The sequence below is a fragment of the Hevea brasiliensis genome, chromosome 9, assembly GCF_030052815.1.
Source record: "Hevea brasiliensis isolate MT/VB/25A 57/8 chromosome 9, ASM3005281v1, whole genome shotgun sequence".
Lineage (NCBI taxonomy): Eukaryota > Viridiplantae > Streptophyta > Magnoliopsida > Malpighiales > Euphorbiaceae > Hevea > Hevea brasiliensis.
The window spans coordinates 21,564,059-21,586,622 of record NC_079501.1 but is presented as its reverse complement, the minus strand read 5'-3'; the positions used below and the strand labels follow the sequence as shown (position 1 = coordinate 21,586,622).

Sequence of the window (22,564 nt, the reverse complement as noted above, 5' to 3'; positions counted from 1 at the left end):
AAAATGAAATATAATATTAGATTATATTTAGTTCATAATTATATATATATATATAAATATATATATATTTATATTAAACGTATATAATTTATTTTAAAATAATAAAACAATAAATATATAATTTTAATTTTTAATTTAATTTTAATATAATTTTAATTTATTTTTTAATAAAAAATTAAAATATAAAATAATTTTAATTTAATATAATTTCTATTAATTTAGTATGATTTCTCAACTCGATTTCGGGACAAACCTAATAAAAACACAATAGTAAAGATTAAAGAGAGGCCTCGGCTTTCAGTTTAATAAAATAAATAAATAAAGCCTCACGCTGCTGCAAAGCAAAGTTCCCCTCCCATAACCACAGGCACAGCCGGCCGCTGACAACTCTGGATCATGTACGGACAACCCTTCACCCTCTGCATCTAAACCACTCTCCTCCAATCCCACCTCGACAGCACTTTCTCTTTTAATACCACTTCTGTTTTTCCATTATTACCCATTTATTAATTTCCCCAAATATATATATATATCTCTACAGTAGCTCCTACACTATTCCTTTCTTTTTCCATATGTATAATACACCACACCTTTGCTTCATACAATAACAAGAAAACCTCACCAACACAAAAATAGAAGCTTTCCTCTAATAACTTATCATAATTCTTTTTTCTTTTCTATGCTTCCTCTTCTTGCATTTCTTCTCTTGCAATGAACCTCCAAATTTGTCTATGTAGTTAGGGTTCCTTTAATAGTTTTTTTTTTCTTTTCTTTATTGCTTAATTTTGCCTTCTTGGTACCTGAAATTCAAGACAAGTCCGAGAAATGGGGAGAGGTAGGGTTCAGCTCAAGCGGATCGAGAACAAGATTAGCAGGCAAGTCACTTTTTCTAAGAGAAGAACTGGTCTGCTAAAGAAAGCTCATGAGATCTCAATTCTTTGTGATGCTGAGGTTGCTTTGATTGTTTTCTCAACCAAAGGGAAGCTCTTTGAGTACTCCACTGATTCAAGGTATTTCCTTTTTTTTCTTCAGTACTTCAATCTTTATTCATTTTTATTGCATGTATTTGTTTTCTGATTTATTTTCGCTTGTGGGTTATGGCTGTTTTGATCGTATTTGTGTATTTCTCTCTCTCTTTTTTTGTTTCATTTTTTTTAGTTGTACTGTTTCATGACCTGCATTACACTGATCCCTACCCATGGTGTAAGTTTTCATGTCTGTAGTTTCTCTTTCTAGCAAGTTGCAAATACACAAACAAACAAACAAGACAAAGAGCTAAGAGCTATATATATATATACACATAAGAACTCTTTTATTGTCTGCAGAATGGACAATGAACTCTCCTTCTTCTTAAAGATATTTGCATATTAAGATCTTCCCTTCCCTTTTCTTGTTCAAATGGGTCAATTTTGTTTTCTCTATAGAGACAGCTGTCACTGCATATGCATTCCCAGCACTATACTGTATACAGTGACATAGCTCATCAGGAAAGTACTTATTATGTTTTTGGTGGATGGTACTTGGTTTGCTAAATCAAAACCTGCTAATGAGGGCTCAGTAGAATGGGTCTATCAAGGTTCCTACTCCTAGAGCTTTGCGTCATGGGGCTTTGTGCTTCTTGCATCTGGTTTGTAATCTTAGGACATTGGGATTCATTGTTGTTGGTGCACCTTGGAGCTAATTTCCACTTTGTCACTATGGAGTCGGGCATTCATCAATGATATAAAGACCAATGTTTTGAGGTAGTTATTTAAGATTTCCACAAAGATCTTCCAGTAGGCCATGGACCACTATTTTAACAAATTAAATCACTATAGTGAGTGCCAAGTTTAAGGGATTTTTGTCATTGCTTTTGAGGTATTGATTTGCGAACTATAAGGATCATTAATGTTTCTTCCTCTTCAGTAATTTCATGAATCCTTTTAGTTAGGAGATGAGATTCTTGAAATAGCTAGTTAGGGTTAACTAGTTGATGGAAATCATGTCAAGAATCATTTATGTTTCTGAAAATAACTATTGGAGTGAGATGTTAGTTAATTATGCTGTCTAACTTCATAAGGATGGTAGTATTTTTTCCATTTGTTATCATTGTTGTCTTAACATATAAAAAAGTGCATGTCTTTACTCTGTTTAATTTCTTACATGTTTCTATTGCCATTAGAACCAAAATACAATATATATATATATATATATATATATATATATATATATATATAGATCCCTATCAGGAGATTCAACTTTGAATTTTGTTGGATGATATGTAAAGTTTATAAGAAGGAAGAGAATTACGCTAATGAGTTTTAACTCGGTGATATTAGAGTCATTTTTAAAATTATAAGATAAAAAGGAACAGAGGTAATTACTTTGCTTCAAAAGCTCATAGAAAATCAAAAGAAAAAGAAAAGCTCACTAAGTCCAAGAAAAATCCAAAGACAAATGAATCACCAATCTAGGGTAGGCATGTGTTTCTTCACATCCACACAAATGGTGAGCAAATAGATTAAAGAAAGAGCACATAATGTGAATGGAAGGAAACAATATGTTGACATATTGAAAGCTCTCTAAAGTCAAAACAAATGATGTATACGAGGATCATTTCCCTGATTTTACCCAAATCATGGCTGTTCACACCAAAATAATAACAATAAAAAAAGAGAGGCAACAAAAAGAAGAAAAGATGGATGTATGCTGTTTATTATGGTCCAAGGTGTAAAGGCTCGTGTTATTTGGATTTTAGCATGTTTTGAGAAATTCATTCTTGAAAACATCTAGTGCTAATATTATTAGTTCAATACTTACTAGAAGGATAGTGCTCCATAGAGCTTGTGAGGAACTTACTAGAAAAGATTTAACAAATGGGCTCTCTACCTAGCTTAAAAATAATTATTGCCAACATTGAATGAAAGTAAAAAATTCAAAATGACTAGTCATACGAGATGCAAACAAATGTCTAGACTGAGTTTGATTAGGCAGCAAGTGCTGCTAAAATTATAAGAAGGAAGAGTTTTGCATAGAGAGGTAAAGTACCTCTAAACCCATGGGTAACTAAAGTGGGGACATTGATTATGCATAAACATCTTGTTGAAACACATAATTTTTACATCTCTTTTCTTTTTTTCATTCGATTTAGCTCCTTTATCTATATAAGCTATATGCAAACACTAGTTTACTAAATTTGCTTCTTACGTCAATAAGAATTCAGCAGAAAAAAAAAATCTTTGTATTATATACGTATGCATTACACAATGACACCAACATTAATTTCTCTTACGTATCCAAGAGATCCTGAGTGAGCAATCAAAGGAATATATCAAAGGTTTCTCTATCTTTAGAATGAAACGAGCACACAAGTGTGATGTAAATATGGTTTATATGTAATAATAGTGATTTTTGATAGAATCATTAGCAATGGGAGAGTGAGTGTTAACTTTGTGTACCTGTCTTGGCTTTGTTGTTTTCACACCTCTTTCCAAGTTTTTTCACTTAGCATTCCATGTCTTAGTTTGAGTTTGTTCGGATGAATTTATCATGCTTAGTTTTTCCTAACTAATGAATGACAATAATTAGTTGCATAGTTATTAAAGGCTCAAGTCGCATTAAGGCTCCAAGGGATCTTGAGCCTAAGCGCAAGACACAGGCACGCACTTGAGCAAAGTGAAAAGCAAAAGTTAAAAAAAAAATAAAAAATCCATAAAAATGAAATAAATGTGATACTTTTTCTTTTTCCTATGACATATATCTTAAAATAGGTATAGACATAACATTTTTTAAAAAAAGGATAATAATAGAGTGATAGTGTTGGAAATGAAAATATGGGAGATTTGCAATCTTGGATGTGCTAGTTTGATAAGATTTTGATAACTAGGTATTATCAGCAATATTGATTTCAAAAACTTCCTAATGTGTCAATATAAGATTCTTATAAATCGATAAATACCAAGTTTAAGTGGTGGTGCTTTTTGCCAATGAAAGAGCTCACTAAAGGTGGAAATAAAAAAGGCACGCCTTTCTAAAACCTTATATCTGAAACAAAGGTGCACACTTAGGCGTATAAGGCGCTAGGGTTCGAATCTGGTGAACCTTGAGCTTGAGATGTGTCTGAGACACGCCTTTAATAATTATGATTAGTTGTTTCAAAATTTTACTACAAAATCAATAAATTATTTTGAATTTAATTAATAATAACGTGATACCTATATATAAGGCTTCAAAAAATGTCTTACTGGTATACTGTAGTTGATAAACGAAAAGACTGTATATTAGTAAGAGAAGTTTGTGTGTGTATATATATATACATATATAAACAAATCACCAAACAAAAAAAAAATCTAAAATTGAACAATTGATATTTTCTGTATCGATCTATATATAACATTTCTATCCATCTGTATTTTACTTTTCTCTAAATATATGTGAATGGATTTTAGAGGATATATATTGATTTATATAAAAGTATTTTTGGTTCAACTAATCATAGAATACATTTTATATTTGTCCTTAATTAAATATAAATTAAGGAATAATAATAATAATAATAATAATATCTATTTTGCATATATATTTGTCCTTGATTAAAATTTATTTTGCATTTGAAGTAGCTTAAAATGTGAGAATCCATTCTGTACATAAATTCAGTAACTAATACGCTTGAAAATGAGTGAATAATAATTAATTGTGTGATAAGGATATTATAAAGTGGATGTGAATAATATTTATAATACTATATATTTTGCTCCAAATTGAACATTTGGTATAAACCCAATTAAAGAAATCTTACATTTTTATCCACATTAATTCTCTCATCAACCAATTAATATATATATATATATATATATATATATATATATATATATATATATATATATATATAAAACTAGATTTTTATAAAAATTTAATTTATTTATTTTTTTATTAATTTTCATTTTTAAAATTTAATAATTGAAAATTTTAATTCTTTTAACTTAAAAAAGAATTCATTTTAAAAGAAACAAAAATAATATATATAATTACATGAAAATTCATTTAATTCTTTTTTTACAAATAATTTTTTTTTTTTCAAAAGAAGCCATTATATTTATTCTAATTATTAAGTTCATAATTCAGTAATCAATGTATATGCCATATCAACTAATTTTGACTAATACAAATCCAATCATGCAACATTTTGGCTTTTTAAGCTTCTTTTTATTCTTATTTCTACGATGACAATCAAATTGAATTACTAACTCAAGTTATTAGAGTAATTGAGCTTACATACTTTCTCCTCTCCCAAGTGTGGGACTACTAGAGACAGAGTGTTACAATAAGTTCCCTCCCTTCGGTATCATATATGTCCTCATAATTAGGTACCAATTTCTCTACAGCTTTTACAAATAGTCTCATGCCAACACACTGGTGACTTAGGTAATAAATATACTCATCAATTTCTTGCTAGAGTATTTCTTCATTAAGAAGATGAACATGTCCAAATTGTTTTTTTTCTCCCTTCTTTTAACTTTTCATTAATAGGAATCATTTCCACCTTCTTGCAGGCATAGGTTATTTAATTTTTTTTTTCCTCCTTTTCTCAGTAATAACTATTTTTCTTTTATATATATATATATATATATATATATATATATATATATATATCTTAATCTCAAACTAATTAGAATTAAAATTTATGAAAACTTTTTATTTTGTAATAGTAGAGTTTTTTTTTTTTTTTGGATTTTTTTTTCAATTATTAGGTTATCCTTCTATGAGATGATGATATTAATAAGTGCTAGTGATTCACACTCAAATGGATAAGTTAAATCGACTTCTAATTTTATTAAATGTGTTTATTTATTACTGATATAGAAATTTTAATATTATATAGAAATGTGTAATATTACATCTAAGAGAGTGCAATATGATATACTCTCTCCATTTAGTTTTATATATTATTTAAGCTTTTTGCATGGTGATTAAGAAATTAAATCACTTAAATTATAGCAAAATACTACTTAATTTGATTAAATTACCTTTTATCTCACCTAATTGATAAGTTTAAAGAAATTGTAGAACTAGTTATTGTATTTAGTAGAGATAAGGGTAAAATAGGAAAAAATAAATTAATACTCCTTAATCTTCTCAAAATAATAGATTGTTTTAGATAAAACAACTTCTAAAAAACTATAGATAAAAGTGGACGAAGGAAATAGAAAATATAATTTCCTATTTTATCATGTAATATTTGTAATAAATAAGCACATTTAATAAATCTTAACAAGTGTAATGTTGTATTTGTTAGAAAACCAGCATATAGAATTTATAATATTACATCAAAAAAGGTACAATATCAAATAGAAAATATAATTTTTTTTTTATATCACCAATGTAAAATTAATATTTTTTTTCATCTATTTTTATTTGTTGCATTTGAAATTTGTACAGTGATTAAGAAAATGATTGGATAACTTTATTTTTATAAAAATATACTAGTAATTGATTAAATTATCTTATATTTCACTAAATTGTTTATTGTATAAATATTTATTGTATTTAATAGAAATAAAGGGTAAAATTGAAAAAAAAAAGGTTAATACTTCTTAATTTTCTAAATGTAACGAATAATTTTAAATAAAAGAAAATTTAAATGCGACGAATAAAATAAACGAAGGGAGTAATAAATAATCATATTTAACCAACCCTAACAAGTGCAATTTTGCATTCATTAGAAAAACTAAAATTAATTATTCTTTACCAACTCTAACAAGTAATAAAGAATTTTGAAATGAAAGACATAGGAAGACATCCTTTGTAATTGGAATAGAAATTTTTCATGATATATCACAAGGGCTATTAGATTGTCTTATAAAACTTATATTAATAGAATTCTAGAGAGATTTAATATTTATAAATATTCAGTATGAATTATTCTCATACAGAAAAGGAATAAATTTAGTCTCAAGCAATGTCTAAAGAATATGTGGAACATAAAGAAATATAATCAATTCTTTATGCTTCAGTCGTGGACAATTTGATATATGCTTAAACCTATACAATTCTTTATCCTACAATTAATCATTAGAAAGTTGCAAAGAAAGTTTTATGGTACCTGCGATGAACTAAAAATTTCATGGTCACATATAGGAGATTTAATTATTTAGAAGTGGTTGGATACTCAGATTCAGATTTTTGGATATGTTGACATTAAAATTCTATTTTGACTACCTGTTCCTATTAGCTGAAGGAATAGTATCATGGAAAAATATCAAAAATGGTTTATCATTGCTTCATCCATTATGAAAGTAGAATTTGTAGCATGGTTTCAAGTTATAATTCATGCATTATGGATGCAAAATTTTATCTCGGGACTTAAAGTAGTTAACACCATTAGCAAGCCACTAAGAATTCATTGTGATAATTCCGTAGTAGTATTTTCTCCATAAATGACAAATATGCAAAAGGTATCAAGCATATGGAATTAAAGTATTTTGTTGTTAAGGAGAAAGTTCAGAACCGAAAAGTGTGTATTAAGCATAATAATATTAATTTCATGATAGTAGATCATTAAAGTATATAATGTATTGACTTTGACACTCTTAGCTTATTGATGTGTTTCTAATTTACATTAAAGTATTTTCTATTTCTCATGATTATGTACACATAATATTTTGAGTGAATGGTAATAAAAAAAGTCTTTTTAAGACGTTATCAAGGACCATGATGTGATATATATATATATATATATCATAAACCTACTATGGTAAGTTGCTGGTGTTGTAGTATATGAAAAGGAGTATGTGATTAAATAATGTACAACCGTAATAACCCACACTTAGTAATTTATTATAGGAATGTAATTATAAAATACATTATGGAAAGGTTTTGTTTATTTTATGCGCACTTAATATTTGTACTATTAAAGTTTATATCACTTGATTATCGTGTCAAGTGGGAAAATACAAGATTTTGCCCATGACTTAAAAAAATTAAATGGGCCAAAATCAATCCTTTAATGTGGCCTAATATTAATTTATATTTACTTTAATTAAAATAAATCATAATTCTAATTGTATAAGAATACTTAATGGACATACCAGATTAAATCTTAGATATATATATATATATATATATATAAGTTGATCATCTCTTTACCAATAAGGTCACACATATGAGATATTAGGGTCATTTCAAAAAAATTTTCTATCACTATAGTTTTGTGTGTAAATCAAGAAGAGTCAAAGAAGAGAAATTAATTTATTAAATCAAAAGGTCTCTCTCAATTATTACTATGGCTCAAAATTCAGCGTTAAGTACACTTTCTAGATCTGTGAGAATTTATTTATTCAAAATTCATTATTAGGGTAATAGCTGAATCTTATGTTTATGATTCACATTATGTTTATAATTATTATGATCTATATTAAATTTATAAAATAAACGCAAAGAAATGACATAAAACTAATTTACAATTGCATCTAAAAAAAATTAATTACCAAAAAAATACCATAAAAGGGTCTTAGATAAATTGTTAAAAGGGTAGTTTTTAGTTTGTAACTCAAGAAAAATATAAAATCTGTATCATTTGAAATTATTATCAAATTACTAATTGGAAAAAGTGATGAGTGAAAGAGGTGCCATTGATAATATGGCATTGAAATTGTTACAACTTTACTGATGTTATTGAGTGAATTTTGAAATTGGAGTTTGCAATACAATTCAATGATTAAGGTGTAATTTAATAAATTTTGTTTGGGATAATAAATTTGTCATGAGTGCTGAATGATTACGCATAAAAGTAGAAAAAGTCTACAATTTTGGAAATGATGTCAAATTCTTCGCTGCATAGAAGTATTTGGTATGAAATTAACAAAGGGTGATTATCTCACAACTTTCTACCTCGTTAACATTTAACTCTTTGATTTTTCAATTTTCAATCAAACACATTAAGTCTTATAAGACTCTCTGATTGGGCTTGTGATGTTCCTTCCGTGTGAAAGGTAAAAAAAATTATTGTAGATTGAAATGCCAGTTTGGCTACACTTTCTAGTAAACTTAATCACTGTCCCATTGCTTTTGATTCTCACCATTCAAAAACCATAGGTCGTTTGTATCCTTGGAATTGTTCTATTGGATTTGCAAGACAAGAGGAAGAGCATCAGTGGGTTAGTTAACCGCTCTAATGCCAATGGGAATTGGATTGTGAAAGAATAGGATTAATTATATCAACACGCATATGATCTTTATATAGGCTTTGTTGTGGATTTCTATTAGGAGTTTTTATTTGAGTAAAATTAAGAGTACATACTGTATAGGAGTTTTGATGTGGAGGAATTTCTGATTTTGACGGATAGCTTCTGAATGGTTGGGCGAGTCTAAGAGTATCCCATAGTTACTCGGTTCAGTTATGCATTACTCATTACTCAGTACCATTTTGGGGACTACAATTGACTGTATCATTGCTACCATACCTATTGTGTTTTGAATCTATTATAGAAAGGGTGTAGATGAAAATTTGTAGCTTATTTTAGAACTTTTCCTTTTGTGGCAGCATGGAAAGTATCCTGGAAAGATATGAAAGATATTCATCTGCAGAACGACAAGTTGCTAATGACTCTGGACAACAGGTATCATCCTGATGATTTTCAATTCATGAACTCTGTCACATTGTTTTCAGAACTACTTTTCTCGGAGAAATTTATATATATAGTGTTGAACTTTATGGGCTTGGAGAAGGGTGAAATGGACACCCTTTGTTAGGGTTTTATAAGCATCTAAAGTTTCTGTATAAATGTTATTTAGGGAAATTTGTCTTTGGAATGCCCCAAGCTCATGGCTAGGATTGAGATTTTACAGAGAAGCTTAAGGTACTAAATTGACTCCGTGTGAATTAATTAACTGTGCATACATTTTCTCTGGGATTGCATTTGGCTAATAATCCTTAATTAACAGAATAGTGTGACAAATTTCACATTGATCATATAGGAACTTTGCAGGAGAAGATTTGGATCCTATGAGTCTAAGAGAACTCCAACACTTGGAACAACAGATTGATAATGGTCTTAAGCGCGTTCGAGCAAGAAAGGTGAATTTTTTAGCCTGATTTTCAAAGTTTTATGAATCATTGTAAATTAAATGCTCACTGTATAAATTAACCTGCTGCAGAACCAACTCTACCATGAATCCCTTTCAGAGCTGCAGAAGAAGGTAACATTTCTTGCTTTTGATTCATTCTGGACTTTCACTTAGCATCGTTTGCTCTAAGTCGGATATTTTGGAGGCTATTGGCCGGGGGTTTAGTCGAGCATTCAATGCTAAGTTTTCCTCACCATCTTATCTTAATAAAATTCCAGCTTAACAAAAAAATAAAAGAATATTTCCCTAAACAATTGAAGAAAGACATGACAAAATTAATCTACACCTGGTATACATCTGTTTCCTGATATAAAAATTCATTGCAGGATAAAGCATTGCATGAGCAAAACAGCATGTTAAGCAAGCAGGTAAGAAGCACTTACCTTTTGATTGCCATGTTTTGTCTTTCAAATTTCCATATAGCTACGCTGCACTTGACAATAATAGCTAATTTTTGGCACTAAAAATATAGCTCAAGCAAAATGAGAAGTCCATGGCTGAGCATGCTAACTGGGAGCAGCGAAATCTTGGTCAGAACCCAACCTACTTCATGCCACCGCCGATGCTATCACTTCCACCTCTAACCACTGGGTATCATCTCTCCCTCACCCTCTTCCATGACAGATAAAAGAAAACTTTGAATCCATGCTTCTTTTTTTTATAAATAAATAAGTAAAACAGATTGAAACTAAGCTTTTTTTCTCGTCCATCGTGGAGAACAGTTTTTGTGTATAGGACTAACATTTATGTTCTTGATGAGTGGTGCAGTAGCACTCTCCAGACTAGAGAATTCATGAATGAAAAAGAGGAGGCTAAGGCTCAGATTCAGCTGAATACCATGCAGATGCCACCTTGGATGCTTCGTCATGTCAATGAATAGGAAACTGACAGATAGCCATCAAGGTATAATTACAAGTATGGCATACTGAAGTGAAGAGTATCGCTTCTTTCCGCTGCCATTAATGTGGTACAAATTTCTACGTTGTAAATCTGCTTCTGCACAATAATGGATTTAATATTTGAAATATTTCAAGACCATGGAAAATCTTACCACATTGAAAATTTTTAGAGAGTACTTAAATCAACTGAAAATAAATTTCATTAATTTTGAAGAGCACAAGCACAAAAAACAAAAACCCCAAACTTAAAGGCCAAACACAGCAGCAAGCATGCCCAGCAATTAGAAGGCATTTCTCCAGAAGCCTTATTATAAGAGTGAATATGAACTGAGCCCAAATGGGTTAGATAGTAAACGACCCGTATATCCATTAATTACCCATTTAAATTTTATATAAATATTCATACTATCATCACCATTAGCTTAGGTCCCTAAGCTTCCAACTATTCATCCAAACACTTCCTCATCGCAGCATAAGAATCTTTTAGCAAATGTCAAAATCCAACAATGATCATATTTTATAAATGTTTAAGCTTAATGAATATCCAATTAAAAGTCCACACATCAAACAGATGAATCTTGATTTTACAGTAATCCATTATCTGGGTGACCGACCAGAAATACACTGATGCAAAGACTACTTATTATAGAATACAAGAGATTCTACATTGTCATCTGAAATAATATAGTTCATCAATTTTGCAGTCCTAATTGCACCAAAGTAATACAGGAAATACATAGTAACAACACAATGATCATCAATCTCCAAACTGAAGTTTATTTGTTTCTTCAGTTCTTCCCGCTGCTGATTTCATCATCTTCATAATCTATATCACCACCATCGGGAAAATGCTCCCTGCAGATAGGAGTAGGTTGAAAAAGCATCTTCACCATGAATAGGCATGACAAAATATAAGGTCCCAAGAATCCAACACCTTCACGTATATTTTTGGTAGGAAATAAATAAATAAATAAATAATGGAAATAACAGAACACAGTGTTTTAAATAGAAAATATTAAGGAGGTTATCACTTGCTCAAAGCTCAAGTAACAGTTCTTGGGAAAGTGTGACAATACTTTCTAGCTTGCCCCTCCTCTATTTCATTTTACTAAACCTTGCACTGGTTTTTTCTATCTCTGCATAAAGCATTAAAGCAATAACAAAGGTAATCACCATGAGAAAACTTTGGCGTTCCCAAGAATTTGAGCTTCCAAATCAGGTTCTAATGAGTTAAAACAAACACAATAAAGACACCTCCAAAGGGAAGCGGATGACATTTTACCAAAAACTTCCAAAAACTGCAGCCAGTTGAAAAGAAATAGAAATAATAGGTGTAGCATAGATCCATCAATTATATACAAATATAAATACCTCAATCTTCCACAAAGGCGTGCTAAAGCATCTGCTCCAGTTCTGGATGCAACATCCTCAATCTCCAAAGCATTTGATAGTGTCACATTATCTGCAAGTCTAAACTCACACAACTCTTTCAAGGAACAAGCATCAGTCAAAACTGCCGAATGGCCACCACCAGCTGCTAGTTTTCGCACTTCCCCTACACACCTGCAATATGATGCTTCCATCAAAATTCAAGACAACATAACTACACAGACGCTATTTAACAACTTCAGCTATAACATACCAGTCAACTGGTGATGGATACCAAGCATATGTAGCTTTCTCATTAGCAGCCTGTCCATAGCTATTATAACCCCATCCATGTATTCTTCCATCCTTCAAAGAAACAAGTGTGTGAGAATGTCCACATGCAACAAGTTGCACACCAGTTGGGACCACCAACACAGGGATATTTCGAAGAAATGATTCAGTATCACTGGGAATGAATGAAAATGATCCATTTTGGGGGCCAAGGCCTAACTGACCAGCTTGACCACCACCCCAGGCATAAAGAGCTCCTTTATCAGTCACGGCACAAGTGTGTACACCTCCACATGCAACTTCCTTTATGGAAATTCCATCAAGGGCGACCACATGCCTAGGCAGTAGCTCTTTATCCCCAGACTGAAGAGAAGTGTGCCCAAGTTGGCCCATATTTCCTAGCCCCCAGGTATAGCTGAAAGGTTCAAAGCAAAGAACCATTAGTGATACAAAAAAAAAATAATAATAATAATTAAGATGAGGCCTTTTCTAAAGGATGACATTTCTATTATTTATTGTTTGAGCATGGTCAAAGGACGAAAATAAAATAGGCTTTCATAAGTGAGAGAATTATTTGAATTAATCATCTCACAAATGGAGAGGGATGGGGATCAACAAAGGCTGACAAGTATTGGTAAAAAAAGCTAATATCAGAATTTTCTACAATAGCACACTACGTAAAAAATAACAAGATAAACTAATTATCTACAAGAGACGAAATGGACTCTCAAAATATGAGGGAGGAGAAAAGTAATATGGGAGGAACAGCAAAGGAAGAGAAAAAAATCACTATAAAGCTAGGCAAACAGAAGATTCAACTTATAGTCCTTCAAGACGTGACAGGTCTTTCTGTTAAAGGATTAGCATCTATATGGATCAAAGGGACATCACAATGCCACTATAGGAGATTATCATCCATGTGGGAAGAAGCAATTTTTGGGGGAAACCAAGCTTGTGAGGCCATTGCATATGTTGGAACCAAAAAGATCAAGACACTATGTTATGGATCTTTTATTCTATAGATGTCCCTTGATCTCTATGCAGTTGATATGTAATTAAATCACAAGCTACCATAAAATGACACCAAGTATACCAGGCTTTGCAAGCTATATGGTACAAAAACAAACAAACCCTTTTGTACCTCCTGTCTTAAGGTCATTGCTAAATCCATATAATACTTTTTATTCATGTTGATAGTTTATCCTATACCTCCATCTTCATACAGCTGCTTGCATATGAAGTAAGGCTGATCTATATCTTATGGTGGTTTCAAATCCAGTAAAAATTCCACTTCAAACTTTTTAACCAACATACTGAAATTTGACAAGTATTATGTTTTGGTGTATTGTGGAGTGCTCTTCTCTATTGGGTTCGAGGCACAAGGACATGTAAGAGTTGAATAATCATGAAAAGTGCTCCTGAATACAGCTAAACAGCAAATCTGGACTTCTATACAGGCCCCAGCCCCAGTAAATGGGATGTAAGAATTTACCCAACTAACCTTGAGTGAGATAAGATACAAAAGATCAAAAAGAACATTAAGGAAAAAATTTTATAGTAACCTTTCATTTCCAACTTATATTATCCCAACATGAACACAGATCATGTTTCTGCATTAGTGTATTTATTTTCACAACTCCTAAAATATGCTTCAAATTTCAAAAGCAATCTTACGCCAAGAAAAGAATTACTGTCCAACCAACAATCATTAAATAGCATTTATAGGCACACATACACACAACCAATAACAATATTAAACCTAGTGTGGACATTGAGTGCCAGTGATCATCACACGGTAGAATCACTTACATACAACAAGTTTAATTCACAGTAAGTTATGATACTTAGAACCAAACCATAATCAATATGGAAGAAACATTAGTGTATTAAGATTCTACCACTTGCTAGACGACAGCCAAGTATATTGAGAACAGGCAAAACTAGCCAATCATTGATTTAATGTTAAAAATGACAAAATTCAAAATGAAGTTATGCCTTTTTTATGGTATAGCCAAGCTAAGGGAAAAGAGACTTGCACATTAGAATGCATCGCATTTCCATTGCATCCCATCTCCTGACTAGACGTGAGATTCCCATAAGAAGATTTTTTCCAACCTTCAAAGAGAGTTACATGGGTCATGTAGACAACCACAATTTTCATTGTTAAATGTAGAACCTATCTCCATCTAAGAAGTCCTTCAGATAACTTACACCTCGCCTTTTTCAGAAATGGCAGCTGTGTGGTACTCCCCACATGACACTAGGGTAATCTTCACTAGCTCAGGGGCTTCATCAAGAAACTTTGCATAAGCATTTATTAAACGAGCTCCCTGGAGTCCTTCACAAGTTACACCTCTGCCAAGCTGACCATATTCATTATAGCCTGGTGTATCAAAAGCACAATGAGATACTGATTAATTAGCAGGAAGAAACTGGTAAAAGTAGTCCTATATCCACCAATTGAATAATAACATAGCAAATAATTTTAAGAATGCTGCACAAACAAATGTACATGAAAACTGATCAAGTTCAGATGATAAAATCATTTAATCACAGTCTAAATGAAACAGATTAAGTATCTGGAATAGTCTTTACCCCAAGCTTGTAGTAGGCCATCCTCTGACAAAGCCACCACATGAACTGCACCACAGGACACTTGATGGATAATCTGTAAAGTAGAAATAAAGATCTCAATTTATTCTACCATATCAAAGGCAGTAAAGCAAACATTAAAGATATGCTAGCAGTTAGCACACAGCATAAATTAAGTGTTGTCACATCCAATTATTTAAAACCTCAAATACAGAAGGCAAAATTACAAATTTATCCAAAAACATTCATTGTTAGAATAGCATGACAGTAACAAGAAAAGTAAATGCTACAATAATCAATCTACAACAATAAATTGACTATATTTAACTCTTAAAATGGAAATAAGAAACATTAATAACTCTACTTCATAAAGGACTCCAAATATATGATATAGGACTTCAAATCAACCATGGATGCTTAGTCTATGACAAGAAAGACCTTCCGATTGATGTAGAATCAATAAAGAGAAAGACCTCTTGAGTCTCGACTGATATAGAATCAATTAGTCAAAACCACTTGGACTTCCATTGAGGATGAGTATTCATCAACCATGACTAATCCATTGCATCAATCTTCCTCAACTGCTCAAAAAGGTAGAATTTGGAACGTAACAACAAAGAACAGCTTGGAAGGGTTGATTAAAGCAAACACATGCACAGCGTGTTCAATTGAGTAGCAGATGGCTATGACTCTGCTTGCCTCTCAGAAAATGCAGCATGTAAGGATAATGCTTTAAAAAACTTATATGAAATTGCTAAATATGTCGCATGCCCTCATCATCGTCTCTAACAAAACCACAAGCCATAACTCAAGATCATGAAATTTGAAAAGAAAAGTCCAACTAAACAGATGAATTATTAGCTATTACAATTATTCAAGAACATATCACAACTATGGTCTTAAATCATTTGCTTCAAGTGTGAGATTTTGCTTTGCAAGTAGGTTGTCTGAAACTCAAAAATGAAAATATAAACAAACACATACTGTGTTAGGCAAGAAGGCCCCCCAAAATAAACGTGGAGAATTTGAACCCTGCACGAAAAGTAGAAATTTTACAAGAAAAAGAAAAGGAAAAGATAAATGCATATCCATACTTGAAAGAAAGATCACAATTTTCACAGCGATAGACTACTTGGTTTTGTCCCCAAACCCAAAGTCTACTTGTTGAGATGGTTCCATCATTATCACGAGGCTCTGCAATAGCAGCAGTACAGTGTGCTCCACACGATACAGATTTCACAAACTCAGTCTCCAATTGCTTGACTTTTTTAGGGTACTTCCTACCCTCCTCAGTGCCATCTCCCAGTTGACCAAAATCATTAGCACCTGAATAAATTATAGAAACATAGTTCCTTTCTTCATGGAATGTTAAAGAAAACAAGGCCATGCATAATCCTTGATTTCTGATGTTGCATGAGCACAAAAGGCATGACACAATGATCTCATAAGACAATCATGTGCCACAACCAAACAAGTAATAATTATCATAATCAATTCTGTGTTTTACATGAATACTAGAACGGAATCATGATAAAGAATGAAGTTTTGAGGAAATCATAAATAAATTCACGGAACTCAAACTTTAAACGAATACAAAATCACGACCAAATCCCAGGTAAAGAGCGACCAAATCAAAGGTGATGGCTAAAGTATGCTCGGCTGACTCCTAGAAGCAATTAAAATTCATGGAAACAACAAAAAAAACAAAAAACAAAAATTTGTGGTCATATCAGCAGATCACAGTCACATCTCAAACCAATGATAACAAACAAAAATATGTGCTCCAAACAACCATTAAGGATACACAATCAAGAAAAGCAATGCAGATGAGTAAAAGGGATCAAACCCCAAGTGAAAAGCGACCCATCAGAGGCTACCGCCGCAGTGTGCTCACGGCCACAAGCTATATCTAACCAGCGAGCATTGGCAGCGGCCGGGCACCCAAAGAGCTCAGGAGGAAGCTGCTTTGGAATCCGCAGTTGGAGCTCCTTGCCCTTCCTACCCGTTTGCCCACTCTGATTATATCCCCACACATAAATTGCACTCTTTGTTGGTAGGTTCATGGAAGACCTTGCGGTCTCCCCAATAATCTCATCAATATCCATTTATGATTGGGTGATTTGGTTTATGCACCAAAAGAAAACCTTATAAATTATGATCAACAAATTAAAAACGAAATGAGATTGAAGGATAATTTAATATGGAAATCAAATATGTTCTAAATCAAATTGAAGTTGGAATTCGAGTTTCTATTGACCCATTACAAATTTTAACATAAAGAAATCAAATTTTCAATGGGTAACGTTATGTTTGTGCAATTGTTTGCTAAGAAAATTGAAAGACAAGAAAGAAAATTGACTGAGATCAAATGATGGTTGACGAGGAATTTGGTGCATTAATAAAGGAACTGAAAAAGAGGAAAGATGAATCTGAGAATAGAAAAGCATACCTCTAAAATTTTTAAGTTAATCCGATAAATACTTTTTTCCTGGTACAGTAATCAGAGAAATACAAGGCTTGAGGTTTGAAATGAATTGAATTTCTCGAGAAAATGTAAGAAAATTAATTGTGTGTTAGATAATTAATGACCCCATTGGGACTTGAGAGATAAAACAGAAAGTAGGCGCCAACTTCCAAGAAATTGGCAGTTGGGTCGGGTCGATGTCCCAATCAAATCCTCCGCGCTGTCAATGTCTTGTGAAACTTCTAGACCCATACTCAGGCTGAGGCTAGGCTCAGGCCCTCAGGCCCAAACAATAGTTTGCCTCTTTTTCTTTTTTAAAATATATAAGAAAAACATTATTTTCTTACTCTGCCCAAAAATTTATTTTTTGTATTTTTTTTTAAAGAGGAAATTAATGATTATAAAGAATAACAAATGGATACACATATGAATCATAGAATTTTATTATGTTTTTTTAATGGGTGTAAATATATATTTATTGAATTTTATTTAACACATTTCATTTATATGAAAAATTTTTATTTTAATAATAATTTATATAAAAAATTATATTAAATTGATGTAAAATGTAATTACAAAAAAAGTTTAAATTCATATGAGGTTATATATATATATATATATATATATATATACATATATATATATATATACGTATTTTAATTAATTTTATATAAATTTTAATATAAATATTTAATTTAATAATTATTAAATTTATTCTCATATAATGTATAATTCATATAAATTATATTTAATGAACTATAAATTGTAGCTTTCTATACAAATAGTGCATTAAATAAATTTTAATAGGTATATATTTACATCCACTAGAAAAACATTTTATTATTCCTTTTAAAGAGATTAAATGATTTAAAAAAATCTAACCTTCAAAAATTTCAATTTTAGTTAAACTTTTTAACAATTTGATTCCAAACCTTTCATATTTTTTTTTAATTTTAATAATAAATTTAATTAAAATAATTGAATTTATAGATTGATAAAAATAATTTAAATCTTTCTTCTTATTATCAATTTTAGCCAATCTTTTTAATTTTATTAATTTGTTTAATAATTTTTAATATTTTCATTAATTTCAGAAAATTTAATATTTATAAAAAATATTTAATAATTAAATAATATATCTAATATTATTATCTTAATTTTAAAATTTTTTTTCTCTATTTATACTTTTAATTCACATCACTCTTGCTATGTTATTCCAAATTTAAGGCCTAATAAATGTGAAAAACTCATTAATTTAAACTTAAAATAAGTGTAAATAATATAACTGAAAGAAATCTAATTATAATTTTCAAAACAATAAGCTTAAAAAAAATTTTCAAAATGGTAAATATTTATAAAATAAGTATATGTGAGTATATAAAGATGGAAAAATTAATTCTAGAGGAAAAAATGAATTATAATAATATTTTATTTAATTTAGTAGAATGATATTTTTATCTATTTAAAATCATCATTAAAATTGATATAAGAAACTAAAAATTATTGACTAATATTAATAAATTAAAAAAATATTGAAAATTTAATTAAATTAATTGTTAAAATAAAAATTAATGTAAAAATTTAAAGATTAAATTAATAAAATTAAAAATTTGACTGTTTGAAATTTTTTTGAAATAATGTCTAATTTTTTCTCTATATTTTTCAAAAAATTTTAATTTAACTCATTTTTTACTTTTGAGTTAATTTAGCAATGAAGTTTTCATTAAAGCTCAAATTGCTCCAAAATTGTTGTGCATGAAATCCACAACCTTTTCGACACGCGTGAGAAGCTGTTTTTTTTTTCTTTTATTTTAATTTATATTTTTAATTTGTAATGAATTTTAATTTTAATTTTAATTTAAATAATTATATAAAATATAAAATAGAGTTTTTTATATTTATAATGTTAATTAATTATAATTACAATTATTTTATTTTTCTAATTTTAGTTAATTATATGAAAATATAAAAATTATATTTTTATATTTTATTTTAGTTAATTATAATTAATTTTAATTTTTTTAATTTTTATTTTTATTTTGAATTAATTATATGAAAGTATGAAACTATTATTTATTATTTATTTTTAAGTAATTATATGAAAACAATATTTTTTTATATTTTTAATTTTAGTTAGTTAACACTTATTATAATTTTTTGAATTTTAATTAGTTATATTAAAATATAAATATAATATTTTTTATACTTTTTAATTTAATTATTTGTAAATATAACAAATTTGGTTTTCAATTTCAATTTTAATTTTATAAATTTACTTAATTATATGAGAGTATAAAATTAGCATTTTTTATTTTTAATTTCAATTAATTATTTTTAAAATAATATTTTATTATTAAAAATAAAAATTTATTAAATATTTATTTAATTTATTGCGTGTATCTCACTATTTTATAATTGGACTATTTTGAGCTTTAATGAAAACTTCAAGGCTAATTTGGCTCAAAAGTAAAAAATAAACTAAATTTAACTTTATTGAAAAGTACTGAGAAAAAATTGGACATTATTTTAATTTTTTTTTTTTAGGATTTGGCCTTTTAAAGGCATTAATTTATTAATATTTTTTATAAATAATTTCGATTAAAATTTAAATTTAATTTTATAATTTTAAAATACGATTCCAATATTAGTTAGCTGAGCCTTCTTGTTAATTCTTTGAAATAAGATGTCTGGAACCTGAGGTTGGTGAAGAAATAAATAAACGGTCAACATCAAACAGACATCGAAACTGCACCTTTATCCTATGAAGCAAATCCCATTTCTCACTATTTCTCACTGGCAATGAAAATGAGTTCGGTAGCCCTTCAGAAGAGTTAACAGCTTGGATTCTTTCAGGTAATTTTATTCCTGTAAATTCTTTCTTTATTTTTAGTTTATGCGCAATTCTCACCAATTTTGTTCTTTTTCATTGTTGTCTTACTGTGCTCCTCTGATAATGAAGCAACTATTTGCAATATTTTTCTGTAAAGACAAATGCTAATACTTAACTTTATCTTGGCTAAACTAAATATCCTGACTTGTTCACCATCCAATAAATTGAAAGGAAATCATTCAGATCTGAAGAATTCCTAGAAAATTAAAAACTAAAATTTCTAAGAGGGATGACAATCATCAAGATGAGCATCAGGCATATCTACTTTTAGTTTTGCAGGGCATTCATTTAGAATAGTTAATTCAAGTAGGCAATTCCTGGAAAGCAAATTAAGCATTTTTCTGACAGTTGAAAACTGATAAGTTGAACTATAATGAGGTCTGCTATCACTTGAGTTTTTGAGTTTCTTCTATGCATATGATAGCAAAGCTAAGTTAGCAAGAGAAATTAAAATTTAAAAAAAAATTAATGATAAAATAAAAGGTTTACTTTGATCAATTATTAGTGGATCCACAGTATAGTAATCAGGTTTAAACATTTCATTAATATCAATTAGGGTCTTTAATTTAAAAAGACAAGTATAATATTAATTGTTGATAGATAACATGTGAGTAGGGGAGAGCAATTTTCGGTTTTAACTGAAAAATCAAATCGAATCTAGTCAATTTAGTTCAATCGATTTAGTTTTAAAACTCAATTGGTTCAGTTTAGTTTATAATTTTGATAATTTCGGTTAATCAGTTTGGTTCAGTTATTTTAATAAAAAATAAAAAAAATCGAACTGAACCGAAATATATATATATATCAAGGAAATCAAAGAAAACCAAATCGAATCATAAGATTTAGGTTTGATCAGTTTAAAATCGAACCGAAACTAATTGGAAATCAAATGCTCAATTTATAAATTTCAGTTTGATCAATTTAAAATCAAATCGAATCGATATTTATCAGTTTGATTCGATTTGATTTTTTCTTATTAATCAATTTGGTTTATTTTTAAAATTTTTTATTTTTGATTTTATCAGTTCATTCGATTTGAAACTGAATTTTCCGTTTGCACACTCTACATGTGAGACAAAAATATGTGCGGTAAGCATCATTTTTCTTCCGGTTGACAAATTTCAGGTTACAGAGCAGCAAGCCCCATCAATGTCTGTAGTATTATTCACCATTGACCTTTCATCTAAAGACCTGTCAATTACTAAATTCATTTTTTTGAGCTGAAATGCTGCATGGAAAAGATTTTTCTCTCTGACTTTTGTTTTCTTTTGTCCTTTGGTTTTTTATATAATTATTATTTTTCTTGGTTATTTGAAAGAACAAGGCAAAAGGGGAAGTGAAAGAACAATCTTAATTTTGTCTACTTTTAAAGGTTTTCCACCCATCATGGGAGTTCTATAGATTTTGTGATTTTTCTTTTCTAGAAAGAAGCAACAAAATAAGGAAGAGATCAGTTGAGAGTTGAGACCTATATGGTTTTCTTAATAATTTGCAAGCAGATAGAATCCTGTACATGGCTTGGCAGGCCACACAATCTACTAATACGTCTATGTGAGATAATGGAATTCATCCTTCGGTGTAGCCTTATTGAGATTCTTGTAATCTACACACATCCTAATACGTCTATTTGAGACAATGGAAAATCATCTTTCATTGTAGCCTTATTGAGATTCTTGTAATCCGCACACATCCTGACGCTAGCATGAATTAACTTAGCTAAGTAATTCACGCTATCAAGAGAAGGAATTGATGGAACAAGAGGTAACTAGCACTTCTTGCTATCGAGCATGACTTAGTTTAGAAGGAAGCTTTGGGCAGGGCCTTCGTAGAACGGGCCACTTTCAATTAATATATGGATCTGGAACAACTACATTTTTTCTTTGGTAATGATAGCTTTTCTTTATTTGTTTTCTAAGGAATAATTATGATACACGAAGTGTCCAAGGGAAAGATATT

At 29.8% G+C, this 22,564-nt stretch overlaps 2 protein-coding genes across 4 annotated transcripts; one reads left to right on the top strand and one right to left on the bottom strand.

Annotated features, from left to right (window-relative positions):
* The first annotated feature begins 355 nt into the window (after positions 1–355).
* LOC110648199 (agamous-like MADS-box protein FUL-L) lies at positions 356–11,131 on the top strand. The gene is made up of 8 exons (XM_021802356.2): positions 356–1,010; positions 9,521–9,596; positions 9,772–9,836; positions 9,955–10,054; positions 10,135–10,176; positions 10,431–10,472; positions 10,577–10,695; positions 10,873–11,131. The coding sequence occupies exons 1-8, from the start codon at positions 826–828 to the stop codon at positions 10,982–10,984; spliced, it is 741 nt and encodes a 246-aa protein (XP_021658048.2). The 5' UTR covers positions 356–825; the 3' UTR covers positions 10,985–11,131.
* Positions 11,132–11,494: 363 nt separating this feature from the next.
* On the bottom strand, positions 11,495–17,859 carry LOC110648208 (ultraviolet-B receptor UVR8). 3 transcript variants are annotated; one of them, XM_058153406.1, is made up of 9 exons: positions 17,704–17,859; positions 17,101–17,398; positions 16,387–16,580; positions 16,239–16,286; positions 15,258–15,330; positions 14,874–15,045; positions 12,646–13,077; positions 12,375–12,566; positions 11,495–11,937 (listed from the first exon to the last, which is right to left on the bottom strand). In XM_058153406.1, the coding sequence occupies exons 2-9, from the start codon at positions 17,357–17,359 to the stop codon at positions 11,835–11,837; spliced, it is 1,473 nt and encodes a 490-aa protein (XP_058009389.1). In that variant the 5' UTR covers positions 17,360–17,398; positions 17,704–17,859; the 3' UTR covers positions 11,495–11,834. The 3 variants fall into 3 exon arrangements, with proteins under 3 accessions (XP_058009389.1, XP_021658074.2, XP_021658068.2); XM_021802382.2 differs by lacking the exon at positions 17,704–17,859 and having other exon boundaries at positions 17,101–17,690; XM_021802376.2 differs by lacking the exon at positions 17,704–17,859 and having other exon boundaries at positions 11,495–11,858; positions 17,101–17,687.
* Between the last annotated feature and the right edge of the window lie 4,705 nt (positions 17,860–22,564).

Excerpts from the sequence above, each read along its gene's own strand:
- LOC110648199 (XM_021802356.2), top strand. The coding sequence starts at position 826 with ATGGGGAGAGGTAGGGTTCAGCTCAAGCGGATCGAGAACAAGATTAGC. Across the intron at positions 10,055-10,134 it reads AGCGCGTTCGAGCAAGAAAG|AACCAACTCTACCATGAATC; the intron begins GTGAATTTTTTA and ends AACCTGCTGCAG. Across the intron at positions 10,177-10,430 it reads TTTCAGAGCTGCAGAAGAAG|GATAAAGCATTGCATGAGCA; the intron begins GTAACATTTCTT and ends AATTCATTGCAG.
- LOC110648208 (XM_058153406.1), bottom strand. The coding sequence starts at position 17,359 with ATGGATATTGATGAGATTATTGGGGAGACCGCAAGGTCTTCCATGAAC. Across the intron at positions 16,581-17,100 it reads TGGGTCGCTTTTCACTTGGG|GTGCTAATGATTTTGGTCAA; the intron begins GTTTGATCCCTT and ends TAATTTATTCAG. Across the intron at positions 16,287-16,386 it reads GGGTTTGGGGACAAAACCAA|GGTTCAAATTCTCCACGTTT; the intron begins GTAGTCTATCGC and ends CTTTTCGTGCAG.